Source organism: Haliotis asinina, chromosome 7, assembly GCF_037392515.1.
Source record: "Haliotis asinina isolate JCU_RB_2024 chromosome 7, JCU_Hal_asi_v2, whole genome shotgun sequence".
Classification (NCBI taxonomy): domain Eukaryota; kingdom Metazoa; phylum Mollusca; class Gastropoda; order Lepetellida; family Haliotidae; genus Haliotis; species Haliotis asinina.
Genome location: NC_090286.1, coordinates 10232578 through 10256332, shown reverse-complemented (window position 1 = coordinate 10256332; position 23755 = coordinate 10232578). Strand labels below are relative to the sequence as shown.

At 40.2% G+C, this 23755-nt stretch overlaps 2 protein-coding genes across 2 annotated transcripts in view; both read left to right on the top strand.

Moving 5' to 3' along the window:
• LOC137290342 (multiple epidermal growth factor-like domains protein 6) overlaps positions 1 to 23755 on the top strand; it is a 73259-nt gene that overhangs the window by 4658 nt on the left and 44846 nt on the right. Inside the window, exons 2-6 of the mRNA XM_067821193.1 lie at positions 1333 to 1548; positions 2583 to 2810; positions 4310 to 4459; positions 6905 to 7054; positions 9089 to 9238. Of these exons, the coding sequence (XP_067677294.1) occupies positions 1333 to 1548; positions 2583 to 2810; positions 4310 to 4459; positions 6905 to 7054; positions 9089 to 9238 (894 nt within the window). The remainder of the gene's footprint in view (positions 1 to 1332; positions 1549 to 2582; positions 2811 to 4309; positions 4460 to 6904; positions 7055 to 9088; positions 9239 to 23755) is intronic.
• LOC137290332 (receptor-type tyrosine-protein phosphatase alpha-like) overlaps positions 1 to 23755 on the top strand; it is a 120797-nt gene that overhangs the window by 92140 nt on the left and 4902 nt on the right. The window contains exons 13-23 of the mRNA XM_067821176.1: positions 17835 to 18109; positions 18309 to 18396; positions 18505 to 18581; positions 18783 to 18819; positions 19349 to 19446; positions 19528 to 19653; positions 19982 to 20127; positions 21424 to 21559; positions 21807 to 21953; positions 22758 to 22782; positions 23470 to 23534. Coding sequence (XP_067677277.1) covers positions 17835 to 18109; positions 18309 to 18396; positions 18505 to 18581; positions 18783 to 18819; positions 19349 to 19446; positions 19528 to 19653; positions 19982 to 20127; positions 21424 to 21559; positions 21807 to 21953; positions 22758 to 22782; positions 23470 to 23534 — 1220 coding nt within the window. The remainder of the gene's footprint in view (positions 1 to 17834; positions 18110 to 18308; positions 18397 to 18504; positions 18582 to 18782; positions 18820 to 19348; positions 19447 to 19527; positions 19654 to 19981; positions 20128 to 21423; positions 21560 to 21806; positions 21954 to 22757; positions 22783 to 23469; positions 23535 to 23755) is intronic.

Sequence of the window (23755 nt, the reverse complement as noted above, 5' to 3'; positions counted from 1 at the left end):
GCCGATGTGACGTTAAATATAAATTCATTCGATGTGCTAACCAGTCCCCATTGACTAATCGAGTATGGATGACTTGGCAGAGATTGGTATTGTGAGGACTATTCATCTCGTCAAACCACTCACGTAATCATTCTACTAATCCACCCCGGCCTCCTGATCCATCGCCTTATTTGACCGGATTGTCTATTTAAAACTACAATTCCCACGATAATGTTTATTAATAAAGTTTTGGTAATAACTTGTCGGATGAGGGGTAATTAGTAAGAGATGACACAACTTTGCACTTGTTTGCAGACGATGTAACATTAGGTGACGACCTAATATTATTGGTACCTTAATATTTCGTTGTATCATGCCATCTACTAAATGATGTCATATTGAATTATGCAACCTGTGTAATGCAGAATATTAACATTAACTCAGCAATAGCTCTCAATTTGACGATTTGTAAGGTTTCCTGAAAAGGTGGCCTGAAAGGTAAATGACAGCAACACAAGTACATTTCGTCGTGTGATTTATGTGTGCATGTATGCACTATATATGTACGGACGGACGGATGAATGCATGCATGCATGCACGTATTCAGTATGGGTAGATACTATGGAAATGGCGAAACACAATACACACAGTTATGTTTATGACGAGTATCCATTTTATGTCCCCACAAGACAATCAAGTATTGCCAGTGATGTCCTAAAAGTAACACTAGTAACCGTATCCACCATGGAGTGAATAGGTAAGGGTATCCAAGACACAGGTGTTTACACACATCTATCACTCGAGTTTGTACTCAATCGTCAAAAGTCGGGTTAGGTTGTTGACTTTAAACGTGTTACCACCCGATATTACTTCCTGTTTAACCACATCGTCAGCCTTTCTCTTGCGTGAATGTATCCATCATGGAATACTTTCTAAATAATAATTTTGTTTTGTATAATGTTATTTTGGCTATATCACAACAGTGCCTGTGGCAGGCTACATTATTCTGACTATGTATATTTGTGAATCTATAGAGTATCTGGAAAACGCTAGGCACTGGAAACTGTCAAACCAGTATCTGTGCAATCCTGGAAGCTTTCAATACCGGTATAAAATCTCAGTCCCGTCTGTGGCTTGTAAATTTATCACCATCTCAACCATCATATACGTTCTCCTAACTGGATCATTTCTTCAGTTCCGATGAGTGTTCCGACATGGGGCCGTAAGTGTAAATAATATCGTTAAAAACTTGTGATAAGTTTTGGACACATAGTTACGAATACGAGCTATTCATGATGCACTCATCACCAGCTGTTCTTACTGTATGTGTGGAATTCTATTCTTACTTGCTAGGTACTAGAACAAATGTTGCTGAGGGGAAACAGGCATGGATGAGTTCACACTTTGACGGCAGTCATCCTGCCAGCAGAGCTGTAGACGGAGTAATAAGTGCAAACAAGGATGGATACGTAGCCCACACTGCGACAGGTCAATCTAGCGCCTGGTGGAAGGTGGATCTGCAGACAACTGTGCAGTCAGCTCAGGTTATCCTGTACTTCAGAACAGACTGTACGTATAGACTAATAACTGACGATTTCATATGAATCAGAATCACAATATGAAATGCAAACTGGAGACAATATACTGACTTTTTACTGCATCCAATCATGCATTGAAATCCATCTTGATGTCGGACGGTGTGCTAAAGTCAAATGGTGGTTGATTTCTAGTTACAATTCATGCCAATAGCCATCAGCATACGATTATGATGTTTACTTTTCCCAAATGCTGATTTTCTTTTGCGGTATATGTATTTCTAAAAACAAACATAACGAGTTTACAACCAAACCTTTCATTCAAGATAATCGAAATATATATCAGCAGACATGCATTCTAAGTTTACAATGACTTGAACGCTTTGCTGTTATTTTGTTCATGGTCTAGTATACGGTAAGTATTAACTCACTCATGCTATAGCCATTAAAATATGTCTGTACCTTAATTAAGTTTGGAGACGGTGGCCAGTGTTCCCAGTCGTCAAAATCAAGGTCACGACATGTCAGATATAGATATATATATCTATGTGTCTATATATATCATTGTTGGCACGCTTCATTATGATCTGGGTGTTGGGAGTAGCCTAATGGTGAAAGCGTTCGCTCCTCCTTGGAAAACAGGTTCAATTCCTCACATGGGTACAATGACTGAAGCCCATCTCTGGTGTCTTAAAACACGAAGCCAGTTAATTTCTTTGAGCGTATTACTTTTGTCAAGAGTCATTTAACATCTTCATCAGTGAAAAATATATATCTGGAGAAAATGTCTCAAAGAACAGATAGAAGTGGCATAAAAAATTTTCAAAGGAAGTTCATCAAACAACTCGCTACGCAATGGCATACGCCTCTGCAAAACAGTCAAGACATATACTAAAACACTGTTAGGAATAAGCAAGGGTACATAAGAGCCAGATGTGTACAATGTGACATAACGGCACGTCGTAATTACGCACTGTTTCCTTTATGTCACTCAAACCTGGTATAAGTGGTTATATTTCTTTTATTAGACGCCCTTCATTAAGCTCTTTGTATCTCTGCTTGTTTCAGACAAGTACAGGCGTAATGGCGTGCAGCTATACACATCCGAGACAAATTCATCTGAGCCAAAAGACGGGAATCTGTGCCACACTGTAACTGGGCGTCCTAACGGAACAGACATCAACGATGTACTGAATGTGACCTGTCCTGGGAACTGGCGCTACCTGACTGTCTACACAGATACTGACAATGATGGATCTGGTCCTATATTGGACTTTGCGGAAGTGCAGGTGTGGAGTAAGTATTCTCTTGTACGTGAAGTGATAACTATATTGACGAAATCTCTCTGCACACCATTTTACAATATTGTGACACTTAGAAAAAGGGACGTTTAATACATGTTTCTATTCTGGAACTAGATGGCATTCTGTTATATACAAACTGTATCACACGGATTGTTTGAACAACATAAGCTAACTCTCCATGAACGTATATAGAAAACAACCACATTCGTTTGCAATACGAGTTATATAGTATTCAACGTAGTCACCGAGAGTTGTGATGTGGTTCACTTCCAAACTCGTCAATATTTTGCTCATAATATTTGAAGTAGACATGAGCGGATTTTAGCACGATGCCTCCCGATCGCCTAGATAAAATTACATTTACTCTTATGAAATACCATGGGCTGGACTTTCAATTTAGGTATCAAAGTGTCTATATCAATGCAAGATGTACTGATACTGGCTGAAAGTGGTCCGACGGTTCATCTGTAGTCCACATCTGCGGTAGCGTTTTGTATGCAACACAACGTGATGATTGAGACACGGGAACAGAATTATCAGAGGATCGAGCTAACTCTAAAATGCATTTGTGCTCTTGTTTCGTATCAGAGGAAATGTACATCTAAGAAATATTCATGAAGTGTAACGTCTGCCACTCGATTCATCATACAAAATACACAAGCTATTGTTACGGTTAAGAATTTATCGTGACAAACGATGTACGAAATCCCCTCTTGAACCAGCAAAACAGAACACAGACAAGTCATAAACGTTCAAATTGTATTATTATGCAACGACAACAAGGTATACAAAGTCACAAGTCAATAGTCACAATGCTGATTATAAATTCAATACAAATGAGACAAAATCTAAGTCAATGTGTCACATAATATAATATATCAAACTCACCAAAGTCTCAGTACGAGTTAATCAGCTATGCAGAATGTAAACACAGCGATGGTCTGACAGTGGATAATGTAAGTCAGGCGTTGATGATCAAGCGTGGCAGATCGATTTGACTCAAATAATCCTCTGATAAAAAGTAAGATTTCTTGTCTACGAATGCCTTTACAACGCATTCGGTTGTACAGTTGTCAGTATCAGTAGTTAGTACTGCTTTCAAACTGTGGCAAACTGAGATTTACTAAATATAATGTGAGAAAGATGTGTCGAAAGGTGTGTAACGCTTTGAAAAAAATGTGCTTGTGGACTACTTGTAGGAAACCCGAGTGTTATTTTGAAATATATTGTTGTATACAGGCTTGGAATGAGCCAAACCTGCATAACAAATATGGCTTATGAAAATATTTTCCTCATGATCAAAAGGTAATACGAGAAAGGGTGTTTACTCATGTCATTAACGTAAGACATGATATTTAGCATGTTTTACAAGTGATAAAATTCTGTGCATTGTATTGTATGTACATCATGCATTACCACGGCCTCACTTCTATATGTGTTATCTCCTTTTACACTTGTTATTGCATTACTGTTATCCGATATGTTATTCAGTCTGTGCGGCGAGAATGTACGGTCCAGATTGTACCAGAAACTGCAGCTCCAGACATTGCAAGGAATTATCTTCTACGTGTGATCACATCACTGGGACCTGTCCTGCTGATGGATGTCAGGATGGATGGATGGGCGTGGACTGCACCACAGGTAGTGTAGTGTCCTTTCACGGTGCATTATTCAGTAGTCAACAGATAGTCGACTTGCCTTCAAGCAATGTCGATATATCATAGCAGGTACAGTCCACCAAGAAATGGTGTTGTGGGAATTTTCTGGGTCGATGAGCAGCCTTGTATTTCAATGTCAGGTTCAGTCAACGAGAGAGTCATTTCCGGATGTTACTTTATTGTGCCATGTTGATAGATAGCTAAAACAATTAGTAACAGCAGATGCATACAACTTGATAAAACGCAAACTGGAATTGTGCTTGTGTAGCGATCATAATGACAATGTAAGAAAACATCTGGTAAATATGAATGTACTTGCAAGATGCGAGAGACATGCTTTATGGAATGATTTCGTAAAAAAAGCAGAACAAAGCATACTTACGTGGACCTTTACTGGAGATACAGATACAGGATGGATCCGGTCCCAGCAATCTTTCATTGTTTTTCTTCAAACTTCACCAAATAGTTTTGTAACAAATAGTTGGCACGGTCGCTGTTGTAACCAGGGCGACCTGAGGGTACAGTGTTGTTATTTCACACCTCAGTGTCGATTTTATAGATGCACGCATTTTGAATACGAACACGAGTACATCTGTCAACAATTTCCGCAGTGTCTGGATTGACACATACGTTCAGCTGTCGCGATGTTTCAAAACCAGCTGCTATGTTGTGTCCTGTGTCAGCATACCATTACAATACTTCAAATATCTGATTCGTGCAACCAAAAAGTATGGCGATGTCCATACACACACACACACACACACACACACACACACACACACACACACACACACACACACACACACACACACACACACACACACACACACACACACACACACACACACACACACACACACACACACACACACACACACACACACACACACACACACACACACACACACACACACACACACACACACACACACACACACACACACACACACACACACACACACACACACACACACACACACACACACACACACACACACACACACACACACACACACACACACACACACACACACACACACACAACCTTCAGCAACCCATGCTTGCTATTAAAGGCGACTCAGCTTGTCGTAAGAGGCGACTAACGGGATCGGTTGGTCAGGCTAGCTGACTTGGTTGACACATGTCATCGGTTCCCAAGTACGCAGATCGATGCTCATGTTGTTGATCACTGGATTGTCTGGTCCAGACTCGATTATCTACAGACCGCCGCCATATAGCTGGAATATTGCTGAGTGCGGCGTAAAACTAAAACTGACTCACTCACATACATACATACATACATACGTACGTACGTACATACATACATACATACATACATACATACATACATACATACATACATACATACATACATACATACATGTCTGTCTTCCCGTCCGTTTTTCTATCCGTTTATTTATCTTTCTATCTAGCTTTATATTCTGGAACATCCTTGTAGACACCCTGTGGTGGGTGGGAAGTACGAGTGCTGAATACCTTTCCTTTCACCATGTCACACCAACTATTTGGTTCATCTAGAAATGAAAAGAGGCGTTATCTTCAAAAACTATTACTGCAAATGATGACGCCTGGCCTCGTTTCCTAATAGTTGAGGCTGTTGACTTTCTCCCGATAAAATTAAACCCTTTCGCCATTTCTAAGGCAGTATCCGGGATCTGTGGTGAAGTTAAGAATGTCACCCGTCTCCGCAATGGTTCACTTCTGGCTGAATGTGCTCGGAAACAGCAATCTATCAATTTCTTATCTGTCAAAACATTTGTCAATAATGAGTTGACTGTGTCCGCGCACAGAACATTGAATTCTTGTCGAGACAGGTCGTGTTGTCTGTCGGACATTGCAGCAGAGCTCGTAGATCAGGGTGTGACAGGTGTAAAACGTTTCACCGTCAAGGAAGAAGGCATCATCCTAAAAACTAACACATATCTCTATTTCGTGTTTGAAGACACCCGGTTCTAAAATTTTCGATCACATATTTTCAAGCCATTTTCTATGGGGAAAATTGAATTCCACCACACGGTAGGTTGCTCCAATCAGAGAAACATCTTCTCCGATCGGCCATCTTTTTTTGAGTAAGGCTAGCATCCGGTTACTAAGGTTACGTTCGATTATGATGGGTCCGGCTGAAATGGCGCAGTGACGCCAACACATTGTGACATAATGCAAAAAAGTGGACACTATCGTCTCATAAAGTATTGTCGGCGCCTTTGATCTCTCACCGAAGCATCTTAGAAATTTGCTAGAAACAGATGCTGGTAATTCCTTGTGACAATTCCTATATCGTTTGATGCTGATTTTATGCATATGAACAGGGATGATAATAGACTTTGACCAAGGTTTATTGTTGTAACCTTTATCAGTATATAAACTTTCCCGTAGTGTTATGGCCTTTTTTCCATATCGTATTCAGCATGTGGCTCTGGAACATACGGTGCCAACTGTGCCGGAAACTGCGGTTCCCGCCACTGTAAGATGTCTTCCACCGCATGTAACCACATCAGTGGAGCCTGTTCAGGGAATGGATGTCAGGCCGGATATTTGGGGACAGACTGTACTACAGGTAATGTGAGGGACATTTATGACTAGTATCAAAGAATTGTTACACTCTACATGGGGATATAAAATGTTAATTCCAAAACTTCTCGGACCTTTATGGCAATTGCATGTTTTTTGCTGAACAGTTGAATTCAATTCCCAAAAGATGTTACTTCTTCCCTTGTCATCCTACATTTAACATGGACAAAACCAATTACCGAGCATGATTTCATGAATATGTGACTTAGATATCAGTTTAAGTATTGTATATGTATACATGTGTCTACATGTGTGTGTGTGTGTGTGTGTGTGTGTGTGTGTGTGTGTGTGTGTGTGTTAGAAGACAAGTGTTATCATTTCAGGAACTACTTGTTGTCTATCTGTCTGTCTGTCTTTATATTCTTGAACTTAGCAGCATAAATTTGATAATTTCCTAGAAACAGTTGCTGGTAATTCCTTGCGACAATTCCTATGTCGTTTTATATAAATTTTATGATCAGGTATGATAATTCACCTTGACCAATTGCAAGGTTTATTCTTATAGCCTTTAGTAGTATATAGACATTCATAGAGTGTTATGGTTTGCTGTGTTTTTTTTCCATATCGTACTCAGCATGTGGCTCTGGAACATACGGTGCCAACTGTGCCGGAAACTGCGGTTCCCGCCACTGTAAGATGTCTTCCACCGCATGTAACCACATCAGTGGAGCCTGTTCAGGGGATGGATGTCAGGCCGGATACATGGGGACAGACTGTGCTACAGGTAATGTAAAGGACATTTATGACTTGTATCAAATAATTGTTACAGTCTACATGGGGATATAAAGTGTTAATTCCAAAACTTCTCGGACCTTTATGGCAATTGCATGTTTTTTGCTGAATAGTTGAATTCAATTCCCAAAAGGTGTTACTTCTTCCCTTGTCATCCTACATTTAACATGGACAAAACCAATTACCGAGCATAATTTCATGAATATGTGACTTAGATATCAGTTTAAGTATTGTATATGTATACATGTGTCTACATGTGTGTGTGTGTGTGTGTGTGTGTGTGTGTGTGTGTGTGTGTGTTAGAAGACAAGTGTTATCATTTCAGGAACTACTTGTTGTCTATCTGTCTGTCTGTCTTTATATTCTTGAACTTAGCAGCATAAATTTGATAATTTCCTAGAAACAGTTGCTGGTAATTCCTTGCGACAATTCCTATGTCGTTTTATATAAATTTTATGATCAGGTATGATAATTCACCTTGACCAATTGCAAGGTTTATTCTTATAGCCTTTAGTAGTATATAGACATTCATAGAGTGTTATGGTTTGCTGTGTTTTTTTTCCATATCGTACTCAGCATGTGGCTCTGGAACATACGGTGCCAACTGTGCCGGAAACTGCGGTTCCCGCCACTGTAAGATGTCTTCCACCGCATGTAACCACATCAGTGGAGCCTGTTCAGGGGATGGATGTCAGGCCGGATACATGGGGACAGACTGTGCTACAGGTAATGTAAAGGACATTTATGACTTGTATCAAATAATTGTTACAGTCTACATGGGGATATAAAGTGTTAATTCCAAAACTTCTCGGACCTTTATGGCAATTGCATGTTTTTTGCTGAATAGTTGAATTCAATTCCCAAAAGGTGTTACTTCTTCCCTTGTCATCCTACATTTAACATGGACAAAACCAATTACCGAGCATAATTTCATGAATATGTGACTTAGATATCAGTTTAAGTATTGTATATGTATACATGTGTCTACATGTGTGTGTGTGTGTGTGTGTGTGTGTGTGTGTGTTAGAAGACAAGTGTTATCATTTCAGGAACTACTTGTTGTCTATCTGTCTGTCTGTCTTTATATTCTTGAACTTAGCAGCACAAATGTGATAATTTCCCTGAAACAGTTGCTGGTAATTCCTTGTGACGATTCCTGTGTCGTTTTATATAAATTTTATGATCAGGTATGATAATTGACTTTGACCAAGGTTTATTCTTATAGCCTTTAGTATATAGACATTCATAGAGTGTTATGTTTTGCTGTTTTTTTCCATATCGTACTCAGCATGTGGCTCTGGAAAATACGGTGCTAACTGTTCCAAGAACTGCAGTTCACGACAGTGTATGACGTCTTCTTCAACATGTGACCGATTCATCGGAGCCTGCCCTGCTGATAGGTGTAAGGATGGATGGACGGGGGTGGACTGTACTGCAGGTAATGTGAGGGACATTTATGACTGGTAGCACATACTTGTTATAGTCCACATGGGGATATAAAGTGTTAATTCCAGTATTGCTCGGACCTTTATGGTAATTGCATTTTTATCGTTGAACAGTCGAATGCCATACCAAAAGGTGTTACTTCTTCCCTAGTCATTCTACATTCAACATGGACAAAACTTATTACAGTGTCTAGGCTTCGCCCAGCTGTCCTGATGTTTCAACAACAGCTGCTGCCATGGTTTGTCCTTTGTCAGCATGGCAACGTCAGACCTCAAACGAACGCACTTGCACAGAACGTTCCCAATAGACACAGTGTCATGGATTATCATGCCCGACAGCAAACGCAGCCTCCATCCATCTTAGAATATCTGGTCCGGGCAGCAGACGTAGTCCAAGTGACATCATCATATGCCTGAAATTGTTCTGTGCCTTAGAAATTACATTTCTGGACAACAATCCCACTCAATATCTCAGTGCCAACTTTGGAAATATCTTTATAAGTTCGGATTTTGGAACACCAAAGTTACTGGTAATATGAGACATGTTCTTTGTGATAGATCAGATAATGGGCGAATGAGAAACAGTTATTACGTACCATGTGTCAAACATGCAAAGAAGGGTTTGAACCTGTCTATCTTGATAAGACGTGGGAGAATACAAGCCATATTGCAGAAACACAATGGGTTAATGACAATGAAGAGACATGTTCCAGAGGACCCGCCTTTAGAGGAAAGGGGTCCGATTCATTGTGTATTTGTAAATCTGTGTGATTTTTACCTGGATGATCTGTTGTGTTCAAGGCTTTGCTACCAAAGAACTTAATTGTCATAGACAATGATCCGTATCATACTGTCATAAAATTGACCAGCATCTGAAGTCATGATGTCTCACGTTTGCCTCCTTATCACTGCGATGTGAACACGATTTAAGCGAACTGGGGCATCGTCATGACATTGCCCGGAATAACGCAACGTTTAAATTGACATACGTTTAAAATCCAGTCCACAAATCCATGGCTGCGAATTCACAAGATACATGGCAAAAATCAGTTAAAATAATGTGGAGCATCAGTACTGACTTTGAAGTGGTTTACAACAGGCGGCTATCAGTGCTGCCATCATACGAGTGCACTCCGCAGTGAATCAATGTCCGATTCAGAATCACAGTGTGATGAGTTTTCATATAATCTCCTACTGACGAAATGAACATTGCACGTGTCTCTCGCTTGCCTGGCTGTTACATGACTTATCATAACAACTATGTCACAAATCGTCATATAGTTTCTGAAAAGAACGATGGTTTGTTAAATATATTTTTCTCTTTTTTTTAAAGAAAAAAAAAGCTTATGAAGAGTTGGTATGCTTTTCCTAGTTACTTTGGCGTTGGTTTTAGTCCTGCTCAAAGGAACAACTTCTGGGATAATAATAACTACTCCAGACATAAGTTGTCTGTGTGTTAATTTCTTTTGGAATGAACTGTATCCTCTCCAGTGTGTGCCTCTGGAACATACGGTGCCAACTGTACCGGAAACTGCAGTTCTCGACACTGTAAGATGCCGTCCACCTCATGTGACCACATCAGAGGAGCCTGTCCAAATGGTGGATGTGAGGCCGGATGGATGGGGACAGACTGCACAACAGGTAATGTGGTCTGTATTGGATAACATACGTCATTTCCATATTTCTCGCGTCGGTGAACAGTCGGAGGATATGTCTCTTCAAAACTTTATGGATAACTATTTCTTTATTACGATGGTGAGAGGTTTCGGTGCAGATTCTTGCTCCGTTGTCAAACTGGAATGTAACATACAATGTTGACAAAGCATGTGTAATGAGACTTCCGAAGACAACAAGGTAACAAGGTATTTAACACAATAAGATGGGGACTGAGGTGATGAAACCAGTGGGTAGACATTGGGGGAGGGAGTAGAAGCCACCGACGTACAAATGTAAGGGATAGTTTAACAAGGCACAAATGTTTATACAGCTGGTTGGGCTTGGAGGAGTGCATCATAAGCTGATGGAATGTAATATCCTTGATCTCGGTTGATGGTAGAGTTTTGACTTTTGATATGAATGGCTTTGGCGAGTTTCCATTTTGTAATGTCCTTTTGGTTGTTGGCCAGTCTAGCTAATGAGGTGAATGGGTTAGACTGGATGTGACTGATGTCTGGTTTTCTTTCACACGGGTGTTGGTCATTCGGGATACATAGTTCTGTCCACTACACTACACTACACTACACTACACTACACTACACTACACTACACTACACTACACTACACTACACTACACTACACTACACTACACTACACTACACTACACTACACTACACTACACTACACTACACTACACTACACTACACTACACTACACTACACTACACTACACTACACTACACTACACTACACTACACTACACTACACTACACTACACTTTGGACAGAGCTATATAGGCGAAATGTCCCGACCGATCAACAAGCGTGTGAAAGAACATCGGTCACAAAGTCCGACAGCAAATCAGCCATCGCTGATAACATCCAGTTTTCATATATTTCTTCTCTTGTCATTGTGTCATTCAGCTTTTCACTAGTTATACCATCGACAAAATTATGCCCAAAGATAAGTCAATAACAGTTTCAACAGAGTTTAGACTGTGAAAATGCGACTGGAATTAATAGCACATTGGGACAGTTTGGAACAGTTTTCGGAAATATAACACCTCTGCCCAATGGATACATTGTTGTCCCAATTTCAAGAATACAGTTTGTCTTACTTATCGTGGCGACATTGGACTAAATGGGGAGATATTTGCCCTCTAGGTCCATAGACATTCCTGATCAAATGATCCTTGTTGGTTGTGTCTCTATCTGTTCCCTAACTTCATCATAAAATCCGAGGAATGCAACGTCATGTTATGTCAAACCTCGCACATTAATTATTTTGCGAACAAATGGTATTCATTTCATCAAAGACGTATATATTCCTCTTTGATTTTATTATCATACCATGAATACTTGTCGGTATCTGAATGTTCAGACTCAATGCACAATAACGGTGTACCTGCATAACTCAAATTTCATTGGTATATGATCTGATTCGGACCTTATCACAGCTGCAAAATCGATAACATTATTTCCGATAGAAGAAAGTGATAAAGCACTTACCAAGTATACTTTTCCATTACATACACCCACAAATATTGGCAGTGCTGTTAGTATTAAATGTTACACATTTTACTGACTTACAGTCTCTCCATGCAGTGTATCCTTACAATGATCAGATGATTATATCAGTCATGACTCACCCATATTCATACCTTAAAACTTCGAAACAAGTTCAACAGTTCGTTTTCATGACTTCTGTCCTAAGTTCGGAATCATCCCACTTATACTTACAGCAGATATTGAATATTCCACTTGTACAGCGTATCAATTACCTTGGGATTTCTGTCCATGACAACCACACAAAACATGTCTAAAACAAGGGAATGATTGAAGTTGTGAAAATGGGTATTGCTGAAACATGCGCAATTTGATTTTCAATCCTATAACCTGTCCTGACATGGCATTTCTGAAAAGGACGGTTTTATATACTAGAATGTGCCTCCGGGTATTACGGAGCTAACTGTGGATAAAACTTGCACACATCGTATCCGCATGGAGACCTCAATCTGTGATAGGATACAAGGGTTGTGTGAAGACGGATGTGCAGCTGTGTATAACGGACCAGATTGTACTGGTGGTATTTTTGTCACATAAACAGCGATTTTTTTTTCTAAATAATACGTTTCTCGCACATACCAATGTGTCTGTTGCTAAAACAGATACATTTAGTACACAGTTTACTTTACTGTATTGGTTGAAAAGTAATTTACCTAAGGTTTCTACCCTAACGTTATCGTGAACATGTTTAGTCTCTATAGTGTCGGATTGCAATGTCAGACAATCTGAATTTAGTAGACGTGTATCTTCCATAATGAGCGGCGGTTCAGTATAAAATGTAATCTATACTAAATATGGTATAATATCAACCATACTGTCCACAAAGTGATTATGGTTGTTTGCTAGTTTGTTGTTCAACGCTGCTCGTAGCAGTATTCCAGCTATGTGGTGGGGTCTATAATAATCGAGTTTTAACCAGACAATTCAGTGAACAACAGCATGAACTCTCGCACTTGTGATACGATAGCATATGCCAGCCATTCCTGACCACCCAATCATGTTAATCGCCTTACAGGAATGGTTGCTCAGGGATCATCCAGATCATCACGGGTTTCCCGAATGTCTTTTCACACCTTCACCAGCTTCCACTTCCACTTCAGTCTGTTCCGGTATGATGTACGGACCTAACTGTGTCAGATCCTGCAGTGACCGACATTGTACAACAAACTCATCTACGTGTGACGGGGTGTCTGGAGAATGTCCTGGTGGCTGTGAATTTGGGTGGACAGAAATAGACTGTTCCAGTAGTAAGTTATTGGTTTGTTTTTCCTGATGATAATGTATCTTATTGGTTAAACTGAATTTTAAATTATTCAGAGGACCTATACTGCATTCACCTTTTCAAAATGCATTGATTGCTGATTGCTGCATGTTAATTTGCAAACATCCCAAAAAGTGTCATAATTATGTCATCTTGGACAGCCTACCTTTACCACTAACATGGTTTGGTGATCAACAATAAATAGCAATGTTTAAGGGGTATATTTTGGAAGCATACTGTGGCATTGTTAAGACTGTAGGCCACGTTGTTGTCCAATAAAGTACACAAAAAACATTAAACGCTTGAAATGCAGATTGAAAATACTAAGCACTATTTCAATGGTGTTATTATTCGTAATTAAGATTGTTAGTAGCTGTATGCTCGATGGGGGTTAAAGTACTGAAAAATTATTGTCCACCTGAGAGGGCACGTAAGTCCCAATACATCCAAAGTCCATCAAACCTTTCCACTTCTTTTAATCGTAATAAATATGGAATTTTACCTTCGTCGACAGTTTTTTTACAATGTATCATTAATTATTATGTATAAAACTTAACAATTAGTAAATACTGCCGATGTGACGATAAATGGTAAGTCACTCACTCCGTGGTATTACTGTGTAGACTGCCGGGATGGCTATTATGGCCAAAACTGTTCCCTGCGATGTGCTGACAGACATTGTACCAGTGATTCTTGTCACGCCGATGGAGCATGTAGTGTTGAATGTGATCGTGGCTGGACACTACAGGACTGCACACAAGGCATGACGAGTTTTGTTTTCAGCCAGCATACACGCTCGGAAGACACTTACCATGTAACATACATGTGCCGCTAATAAAAAGACGTGAACCACGTTAAATGTTAACTTGTAAAAATGAAGATTAGGACATTTTGTGACGCTACTTTAGCACTTTGATTTTTACTTGAATGTTCATAATGAAGTTAAATGTAAATTGCATGCTTGACAACTCTGACATGCTTGGAGAGGCGCTAACATAGTCGTAAGTTAATGTATGAATGTATGGGACTTACGACTGTCTTCCTGCTAAAGGTGCTTCGAAAATCTAGCCCGTGTGTGTGTGTGTTGTTGATATAATTGAGACGAATGTTATTGGGACTGTGAGGGTTGCACATTTCAGTGTATCTTTGGACATAGAGAAATAATGTTTGAATCTGTAATACATATCACTGGTGCTTTACTACACCAGCCAACAATCTGATACTTAGATAGGATTAGTGTTAATGTGTTGAAACTGAACTAATTCTAAACATTGTCATTACAACAGAGTGCCCCAGTGGGACGTATGGCGTCAGTTGTAACAAAACCTGTGGCCAGTGTGCTCAGAGCGAAACGTGTCATCATATTTCGGGGGAATGTCCTGGTGGATGCGAAGCCGGGTGGCAGCACGAACTGTGTCAGGAACGTGAGTAGAACCAGCAGAGTCTGCATGAACTATTTTGTCCTCCATGTTGGAAGTAACCACTTTAGTCAACAGCCATGGTATCCAAGATGTGGTACCTCGATACAGTTAATATGACCTGTCATGGGAGTTGTCTCTGAAGATGTGTTGAGATATACTCACATTCTTCCTGCTCAATGCAGCGTTGTATGTTACACATATATACTTTATCTCATACCTCTCATCGGAAATGACTTCATGCATACAGATCACCTGCAGTATGAGAAATAGAACATATGTCTGAAATACTACTATGTCATATTGGCAACCTAGTACCACTAGGACTATTGGAAGCTTGGGTTTGGAGTATGTAATATGCGTGCACGTGTGACGTGATTTCATTGCTCACCAATCTGAATAATGACTAATCATTATAACAGTCAATCTCTGTGACAACCTTGTCTGCTTGTTCGTCTGGACTGCTCCTGACTAAACTGAAATGTGATAAACGATATTATCCGAGCTCATGTAAGAATTTCGAGTTTTGATTCGTTCACATGACTCTGATAAAATATCATGTACACCCGTCACGATCCGTGAGCAGCGTGTACAAAAGTCTAATCACCCACGTCTCAGTGACCAGTAACGTCAGAAAAGCACGCATCGCCAAGCGTTTAGTAACTCGCTTCATTGAGGTCAGTCGATCAGCTAGTGTCTACATGGCAGCAAAGAAACGTTTTGCCACAACAACTCGATTCGATGCGTATTGTTTTCTTTTCATTCAGTAAAAAGCATTCGGCTAGATAAATTCGTTATCACATCGCGTCGGGGGAAATACGGGATTTTATCAGTCCCGAGCGAGTATGGCTGTGTTTCAACATTACGAGGGGCTGATAAAACCTCGTATTTCCCTCGACACGATGTGATAACTTATAGTGTTTAGAGTTACAAGAAAAAAACTCTCATGAAATTTACTGTAAAAAGTATGTATCAAACTATACAATATTCAAAGGACTCACCTTCGTTATGAGTGCGGATGATGCCTGTTTTATGAATGGAATTGCCTGGACCAGGATATTACTTTGGTGAATACTGGAAGACAGTATACTGCATGTTGTCACGGAATCTGACGAGATGAATAGTGAACACAACACGTGTTTCAGGTCTTCAAAATGAACCAGGCAAGTTTCCGGTAGCGGCTGTGGGGGGAACAGTCGCAGGTTTACTAGTTGCGATACTCGTCATTGCTGCTGTTGTCCTCGTCAGAAGGTAATTGATAAACTCATACACACTAGCGGAACTCAACATATATGTTACACCATTTTTGATACCATGCACCGCTTATATGTGGGCTGTTAGATGGTATATCAGTGGAAGTTGGACACTAAAGTACACCAATAAACTTCATGAAATATAACCAAGAATCGGCTATTGGTTCAGATTAAAAGACGTCATGTTTGAGACGATGCCGCATTGGCAACTTGAGATACTTTCATGAGTATAAATTAAAATATTAATATATCCTCCATTTTGATGCAGAAGTGAGATATCATTTGAAACTTTAGTCAGCATAGTTGTCTACATTTTTTAACTGGATTATGACCATATGTTTAAACATAATCCCCACAATGGAATCCACAAATTACAGTGTTGATTGTAACAGAAAACTACATGTACTGCAACGCACACAAATGTCCCACAGCAAGGCCACAGCCTAAAAACAATGATTAAGGATAAGTACACTAACGGTTACATAATGTTGAAAATGTGCTTTATTTGTTTTATACGAATGCCTTCCTCGGGATATTTTTCAATGAGGCAGACTAGCAGGATTTGGAGGTTTAGGTGTATGTAGGAATCACATTTCAGATCTTTACATCCTTCTTTGGCGTTTCTGACCTTATTCCTAAATCGGTATGGTGTCAGGCAATGTCAGATCGTGTGACAAATAACTCTTTGTGACTTTGGTTCTTCTGGCCATTTTATTTTATTTTATTTTTTGATGCAGGAGGAGACGGCGGTTTCACGATAACGAAATAAATAAACACGTTTCTGAGTTTCACCCTAAAGCACACAGTAAACCACAACAAGGTATGACAAACATTTTCGTGCCAACATTTTTATCATCAATTATTGTTTAAATAAAGCTCACTACAATGAAAGATTGTATTCTGTGTGCTAAGGTCTAAATAGCACTACATGTGTAAATATTTCAGCACAACTCTTTGAGACAAGATGTATTTGTGGCAGGGCAAGTAAAACACTATAGGTGACTACTAAAATGTACATATAGTCATGTTTCAATGTCTAATGATATGTTCTTAAGGTTAAGGGGACAGGGATGGGGGTAACACTATCAGAAACATAAGATTGTGGGATCGGATTCCGTTTGGGTGGCAGCGATTATGTTTCTGGATTTCTGCAACACTCTCGTGCTCTTGTCATTCATAGAAATTAAATTGTACAAGTACAAAATACAAATTCTGTAGAAGTCGGAATTTCCTCTGCCTTGAGGTCTCCTTCCTACCGTTTAATTATTATTGTTATTATTTTAACGGTGTAAAGCCCATCTCATTATATTAAATAAGTCCAAAGGAATAGTAATTGTAATACTACATGGATTTTATGAAGGAATAATTTACATGCCCGAAATCCACTGGAATGAAGTCAGTGAAGTGATGATAACGGTTCATTTTTCACTTCTGTAGAGAACGGCATTTATGAAAACGTCGCTCTAGAGAGCGCGGCAATTAATCAGAAGCCAGCTATAAAGCCCAAACCAGCCACACAGTCTACAGCAGGTAAGCAGCAGGATTCTAAAGATGAGGAGGAGGAAGACGTTGAGGAAGGAGGTCAGTCTCCTGACAGTGGTTACTACAACGCAGGAGCCGATGATGCCGTAAGAGACGTCCCTGTGTCAGAACTAGCTGCAACGGTGGCAACACTTAAGGAGAGAAAAGATGGATTTGAGAAAGAATACCACGTGAGCTTTGTCCACGTTACACTACAAGACATGAAAATTCTCCTTTGTCTTCAAATACTCTATTAATGTTTGACAGTGAATTTCCATTATTTGTTTTTGGTTTTGTTTTGTTTATTGTTTATTTTTTTGGGTTTTTTTGTTATTGTTTTTGTTTGTGTTTGTTTTTTTAAAGTTTGTGTTTGTCATACTGTGCTAACAGAGACTCCCAAATGGGTTTACGTCGACGTATCAAGACTCCCAGAAACCCGAGAACAGCGGCAAGAACAAATTTAGAGGCTACTACCCCTGTGAGTAAAAAGGAGTGGATGAACGGTATTGAACAGCTTAAGATAAAGGTTAAACTTCAACAAACGAATTGATACCAACAGATAATGCAGCTTGAGTCCAATTTTCAGACGACCACAACAGAGTTCGCCTAACGCCTCTCCCCGACGTCCCCGGGTCTGACTACATCAACGCAAGCTTCATGCACGTCAGTATTTTGCTCATATGTTCACAAAATTGAATAGGATGCTGTATTTTCTGCCAGTTACGGCAATATTTGGGGACACAATAAACATGTGAGATCATCAGGACAATTAGAGTTCTTCTTAGCTAAAAGTGTTGTGTGTAGATACACTGACATACGACAACACACAGTACATGACTTTCCTGTTCTTGTTTTTTGTTTCAGAGCTACAACCAAGGGAAGACATATATTGCATCTCAGGGTGGGTTGTTGGTGCACTTAAGCCGACGTTGTTGTGTTTTGGTTTCACAGTTAGTTTCGGAGAATATTTATGGCATAAGCTGGCACAGCCTATTGATCATTTGAAATTATATCGTTAAGAATCACCCATTTGTGTAACCATTAAATGTTCATTACTGTAAAAGATCCCTGAAGGTCCGGGGCAGAATATTCTTTCAGCAACCCATGCTTGCCATATAAAGTGAATATGCTTGCCATTTGAGGTGACTAACGGAATCAGGTGGTCAGGCTCGCTGACTTGGTTGACACATCTTACCTGCGCAGGTAGATGCTCATGGAGTTGTCATTAAGATTGTCTGCCCAGGACTCGTTTATTTACAGACTGCCGCCATATAGGTGGAATACTGCAGACTGCAGAGTAAAACTAAAGTCACTCACTCACTCAGTCACTATTGTAATAGATTTTTAGATACTAGGTTTTAAAGTTTGCCATTACTAATATCTGTCAGCTTAATATGTCCGTTTTTGCTTTCATAATTTCATGTATGTAGCTCCCAACAAGAAGACCGTGGGAGACTTCTGGCGGATGATCTGGGAACATTCCTGCAGCCATGTGGTCATGCTGACTGGTCTCGTGGAGGAAAGTAGGGTAAGATTTCACACTTGCATCCACATTTGGCCAAAGCACACTAACAAGGCATAATATGTCAAGACTGAATTCTAATTTTAGGTGAAATGTGAACGATACTGGCCGACAGATGGCGTAATGGAAAGTGGTGTTTTGAAAATAGAGGTGACGGAAACACAGACCCGTGCGAACTTTACAACAAGACATCTGAAAGTCACCTCTAACACAGTGAGTGCTGACTTGTCCTCTTGCAATACATGGGTTTGAGTATCCAGTTACAGCAAACAATATTCCTACAGCCGCAGCTTTTTCTTGTTTACAGTTACGTAGCAGAACCTCTTCTGATTTCAGACCTTTCTTGTGATAGACAAGAGGAGGACATTTGCAAATTTGACAACACAGTGAAAGAAGTATGCCTGATTCAATTCCGATTTGCCCTGAGCCATATGTTTGCTTGCTATTAAGTAGAATGCTTGAGATGCCAAGGATTCCTTTTGGTTTAACCTTTCATCAGTATTAATTTTTCAAAGTGAATCATAACAATGTTATGTTACAGACTGGAGAGTGTCGATCTGTGATCCAGTTCCACTTTACATCCTGGCCCGACCACGGTGTACCGGACACACTCGCCCTCGTCAACTACATCTGGTTGGTCCGGCGGACAGCTTCGGAAACAGATGGACCGCTGCTTGTCCACTGCAGGTGTGGTCATCTTAAGTGGCACAAGCACTTGGATTACTGTCCGATGACTATTGTGAAGACAGCTAGTCTTCACACTGACGTATGAAGCAACTATGCCCCCTTTGTGTTATTCCTGTGATAGAACCTGACTTCCTCCACACCCTAGAATGTTCATACTACGATGATCTCAGTAATCATTCCAAATCATATCTGGGAATTTCCAACTCTCGATAGTTTTAAATGGCTGCTGTTATGTCATAATGAAATAACAGTTATTCCTGGAAAGTACACATTTTTTTGCATTTAAATTGCGAAATACGTTCTTGTCACTTTCATTACTTCGCATCTTGAAGTTCGCTATTTACAGGCATCGCCTCTTCTGTCAGCTGCCATCTGTATTTTACAGGCGCTTCCCATGGTATATTCTAACATGTTGTACTCTTTGTAAAGGGGCTGGTGGCCTCAAACATTCAATACATTCATTTAATCATGTTGAAGTCTCTATCTTGGCCGTTCGTTAGACATGTAAAATCGGAAACAGATGGACCGCTGCTTGTCCACTGCAGGTGTGGTCATCTTAAGTGGCACAAGCACTTGGATTACTGTCCGATGACTATTGTGAAGACAGCTAGTCTTCACACTGACGTATGAAGCAACTATGCCCCCTTTGTGTTATTCCTGTGATAGAAACTGAATCCTTCTATACCCTAGAGTGTTCATTCGACGATGATCTCATGTTATTCCAATTGATATTTGGAAATTTCCAACGCTGGATAGGTTAAACGGCTGCTGTTGTGTCATGATGAACTAAGTATTTGTGGAAAGTATTTGTGGAAAGTACACCTTTTTGCATTTAAATTGCGAAATACGTTATTGTCACCTTCATTTTTTCGCATCTTGAAGGTCGCTATTGACAATGATCGCCTTTCTGTCAACTGTCATCTGTATTTCTGATTTTACAGGCGCCTCCCGTGCCTCTGTAATTTTCTGATATGTGTAAAGTGTCAGTGGCCTCATCAAATAACGTCATTCATTCAATCATACTGAAGTATCCATCTTGCCCGTTCGTTAGACATGTGAAAATGAGTGGACAGTATCACTTAACCTGTGCACGTACCTACATGGACTTCAAATGTTTGGATCATGTTAACATTCTACCTTTTTGGACAATACGAGACACGATTATGGGTAGATTTCAGTAGAAACGTCCAGTGCCAGCTGCAATAATTCAGCATATAACAACCGTGATGCTACAGACAATCACAGATTCTGAGAAAGTGGCCAGTAATGCCATTGTTTCCCCATGAACATTTTCAGCGCCGGTATTGGACGTACAGGCACGTACATCGCCGTTGACTCCCTGATAGACCAGGCCCGAGGGGAGGGCATTGTGGATGTCCTGACTTATGTGTCAGCCATGAGGGAGCAGAGGAAGAACATGATACAGACACCGGTAGGTGCACGTAATTTGTCAAATATTTTCAGAAAGTTATATTTGTGAATGTAGTGAACTAGCACTTAAACCGTCTGTCCTTGAACATTCTGCATTTTGTCTTCTGATGGAAAGGCGCGTTAAGAGAACAATACCTGTTGAAACAAAGTTAGACGTTCTCCATTATCATATAAATATGGAGTGGTGATACGACATACCCTGCTATTTTATGATTGGAACGCGTTTATTTGGTCCATCTCAATGACAGGCACAGTATGAGTGTGTCTTCATGTGCCTACTGGAGATGACGACATATGGCAATACCAGCATGGACGTTTCCAGCTACACGAACAGCTACAGCAGCAGCGGTATGGACACCACCGTGGATGGCAAGACTTTCAGTCAATTATCAGAGGTCAGTGTTGAGAAAAATCACCGGGGTGGGGTGGGGTGGGGTCGGGTGAGTAAGTATGCTTTTAAGCAAGGCAGCAGATCCTAGATATTAGCTTCCGACATTGTGCCCATGTGGGGAATCAAACACGGATCTTCGGTCAGACTTGCGAACACTTAGTACACAAGGCTATCCCACCGCCCCCTGAAAATATTCAAAGGATATATTTGCACCCTTTACATATCAAAACTACATTGGGAATTACCCTCTCACAAATTCAGTTTGAGAAAAACTTGCAAACAGTGCAATGTTGATACACTCGTGTAAGTTTGTCTTACTAGTCATTATATAAATTTGCAAATAACTTCAGTTAGAAACAAACGACTTATGAGGACAAAAAGAGTTGCTTAAGTACATGTATATCAACGAATGGCATGGAAATTTCTTACCAATACCCACTGTCAATTATCAGAGGTCAGAGTTCAGAAAATTCCCCGGGGATGGGGTGGGGTGAGTAAGCATGCTTAGTATGTAAGTAAGGTAGCCGATTCCAGATATGGGCTTCCGACACTGTTCCCAGGTCGAGGACGGATCTTTGACCTGACGTGCGAATACTTAATACACACGACTACCCCACCGCCCCCTGGGCAGTAGAAATTTCTCACCGACACCCACTGTATACGACAAGAGTTTTCCGCAGATTTGTATAATGCGGAAATGTTGTATTTTATATACCTTTCTTGTTCTATTCGTTATGAACTGAACAACCATTATATCCAACTAAATGTTATTCTATCGCATGTGTAGTGTACATATCTGTGTTCACAGATGCTATTGACAGAGGTGCGAGGAGGTGAGTTCATACATTCTGTAACTCAACATCCAAACTAAAGAAAATCATTGGAACCCATGGCCATGCATTTCGAAAGCTCACCTAAGGTTAAGTTCAAACGTCACGTTTATGTCATCTATTCGATATCCGTGACGGTCCGGGGTAGAACAGGCCTTCAGCAACCCATGATTGTCACAAAAGGCAGCTACGCCTGTCGTAAGACTCGACTAGCGGGATCAGATGATCAGGATCGCTGACTTGGTTGAAACATGTCATCGCTTCCCAACTGGGCGGATTCATGCTCATACTGTTGATCTCAGGATTGTGTGGTCTAGACTCGATTATTTACAGACCGCCGCCATGTAACTGGAATATTGCTGAATGTGGCGTAAAACGAAACCCATCTATTGTAAGACTGGCATACCATCTGGTCTACTTTATATTTTGTTTGGAGTCCAAACCCACGGATTCGAAACCATAAACGTGAGCAGTGTGTATTGCAAATGAAAATAATGCCTTCCGTTGAATCAGACCTGATATCTGTATGTTAGTCTATTGACAGCTTCTACACCACGATCTTCTTCTCTCTAAAGAAATACAGGCTATGATTGTAAAATTAGTGAAATGTAGAATCAGCGTTTTCTCTTAACGGGGAACTGTAGAATATGATAACCCAACTGGTATTATTACTATGTTGATATTTAACAGATCCCCCCGACCGACACAGAATGTGGGTGGATGGTAATCAAGACTTCATTGTCCGTGTAGGACCGGTAGGTGCACAATAAGCGACAGCAATATCAGATGATCTTGGAAATCTTATTTCCAACACGTTTCAAGACACATTTGTAAGACAGAAAATAATGTAAGATTCCGATTTTTGAACCTTATCACACCGTCTTGAACTTAACACATGCGAACACAAAGGTACACTTCCTTTGTATCTGAATGAACAAGAGAGTTTAGGATGTTGGGGTTAAAACGGGCATATTTG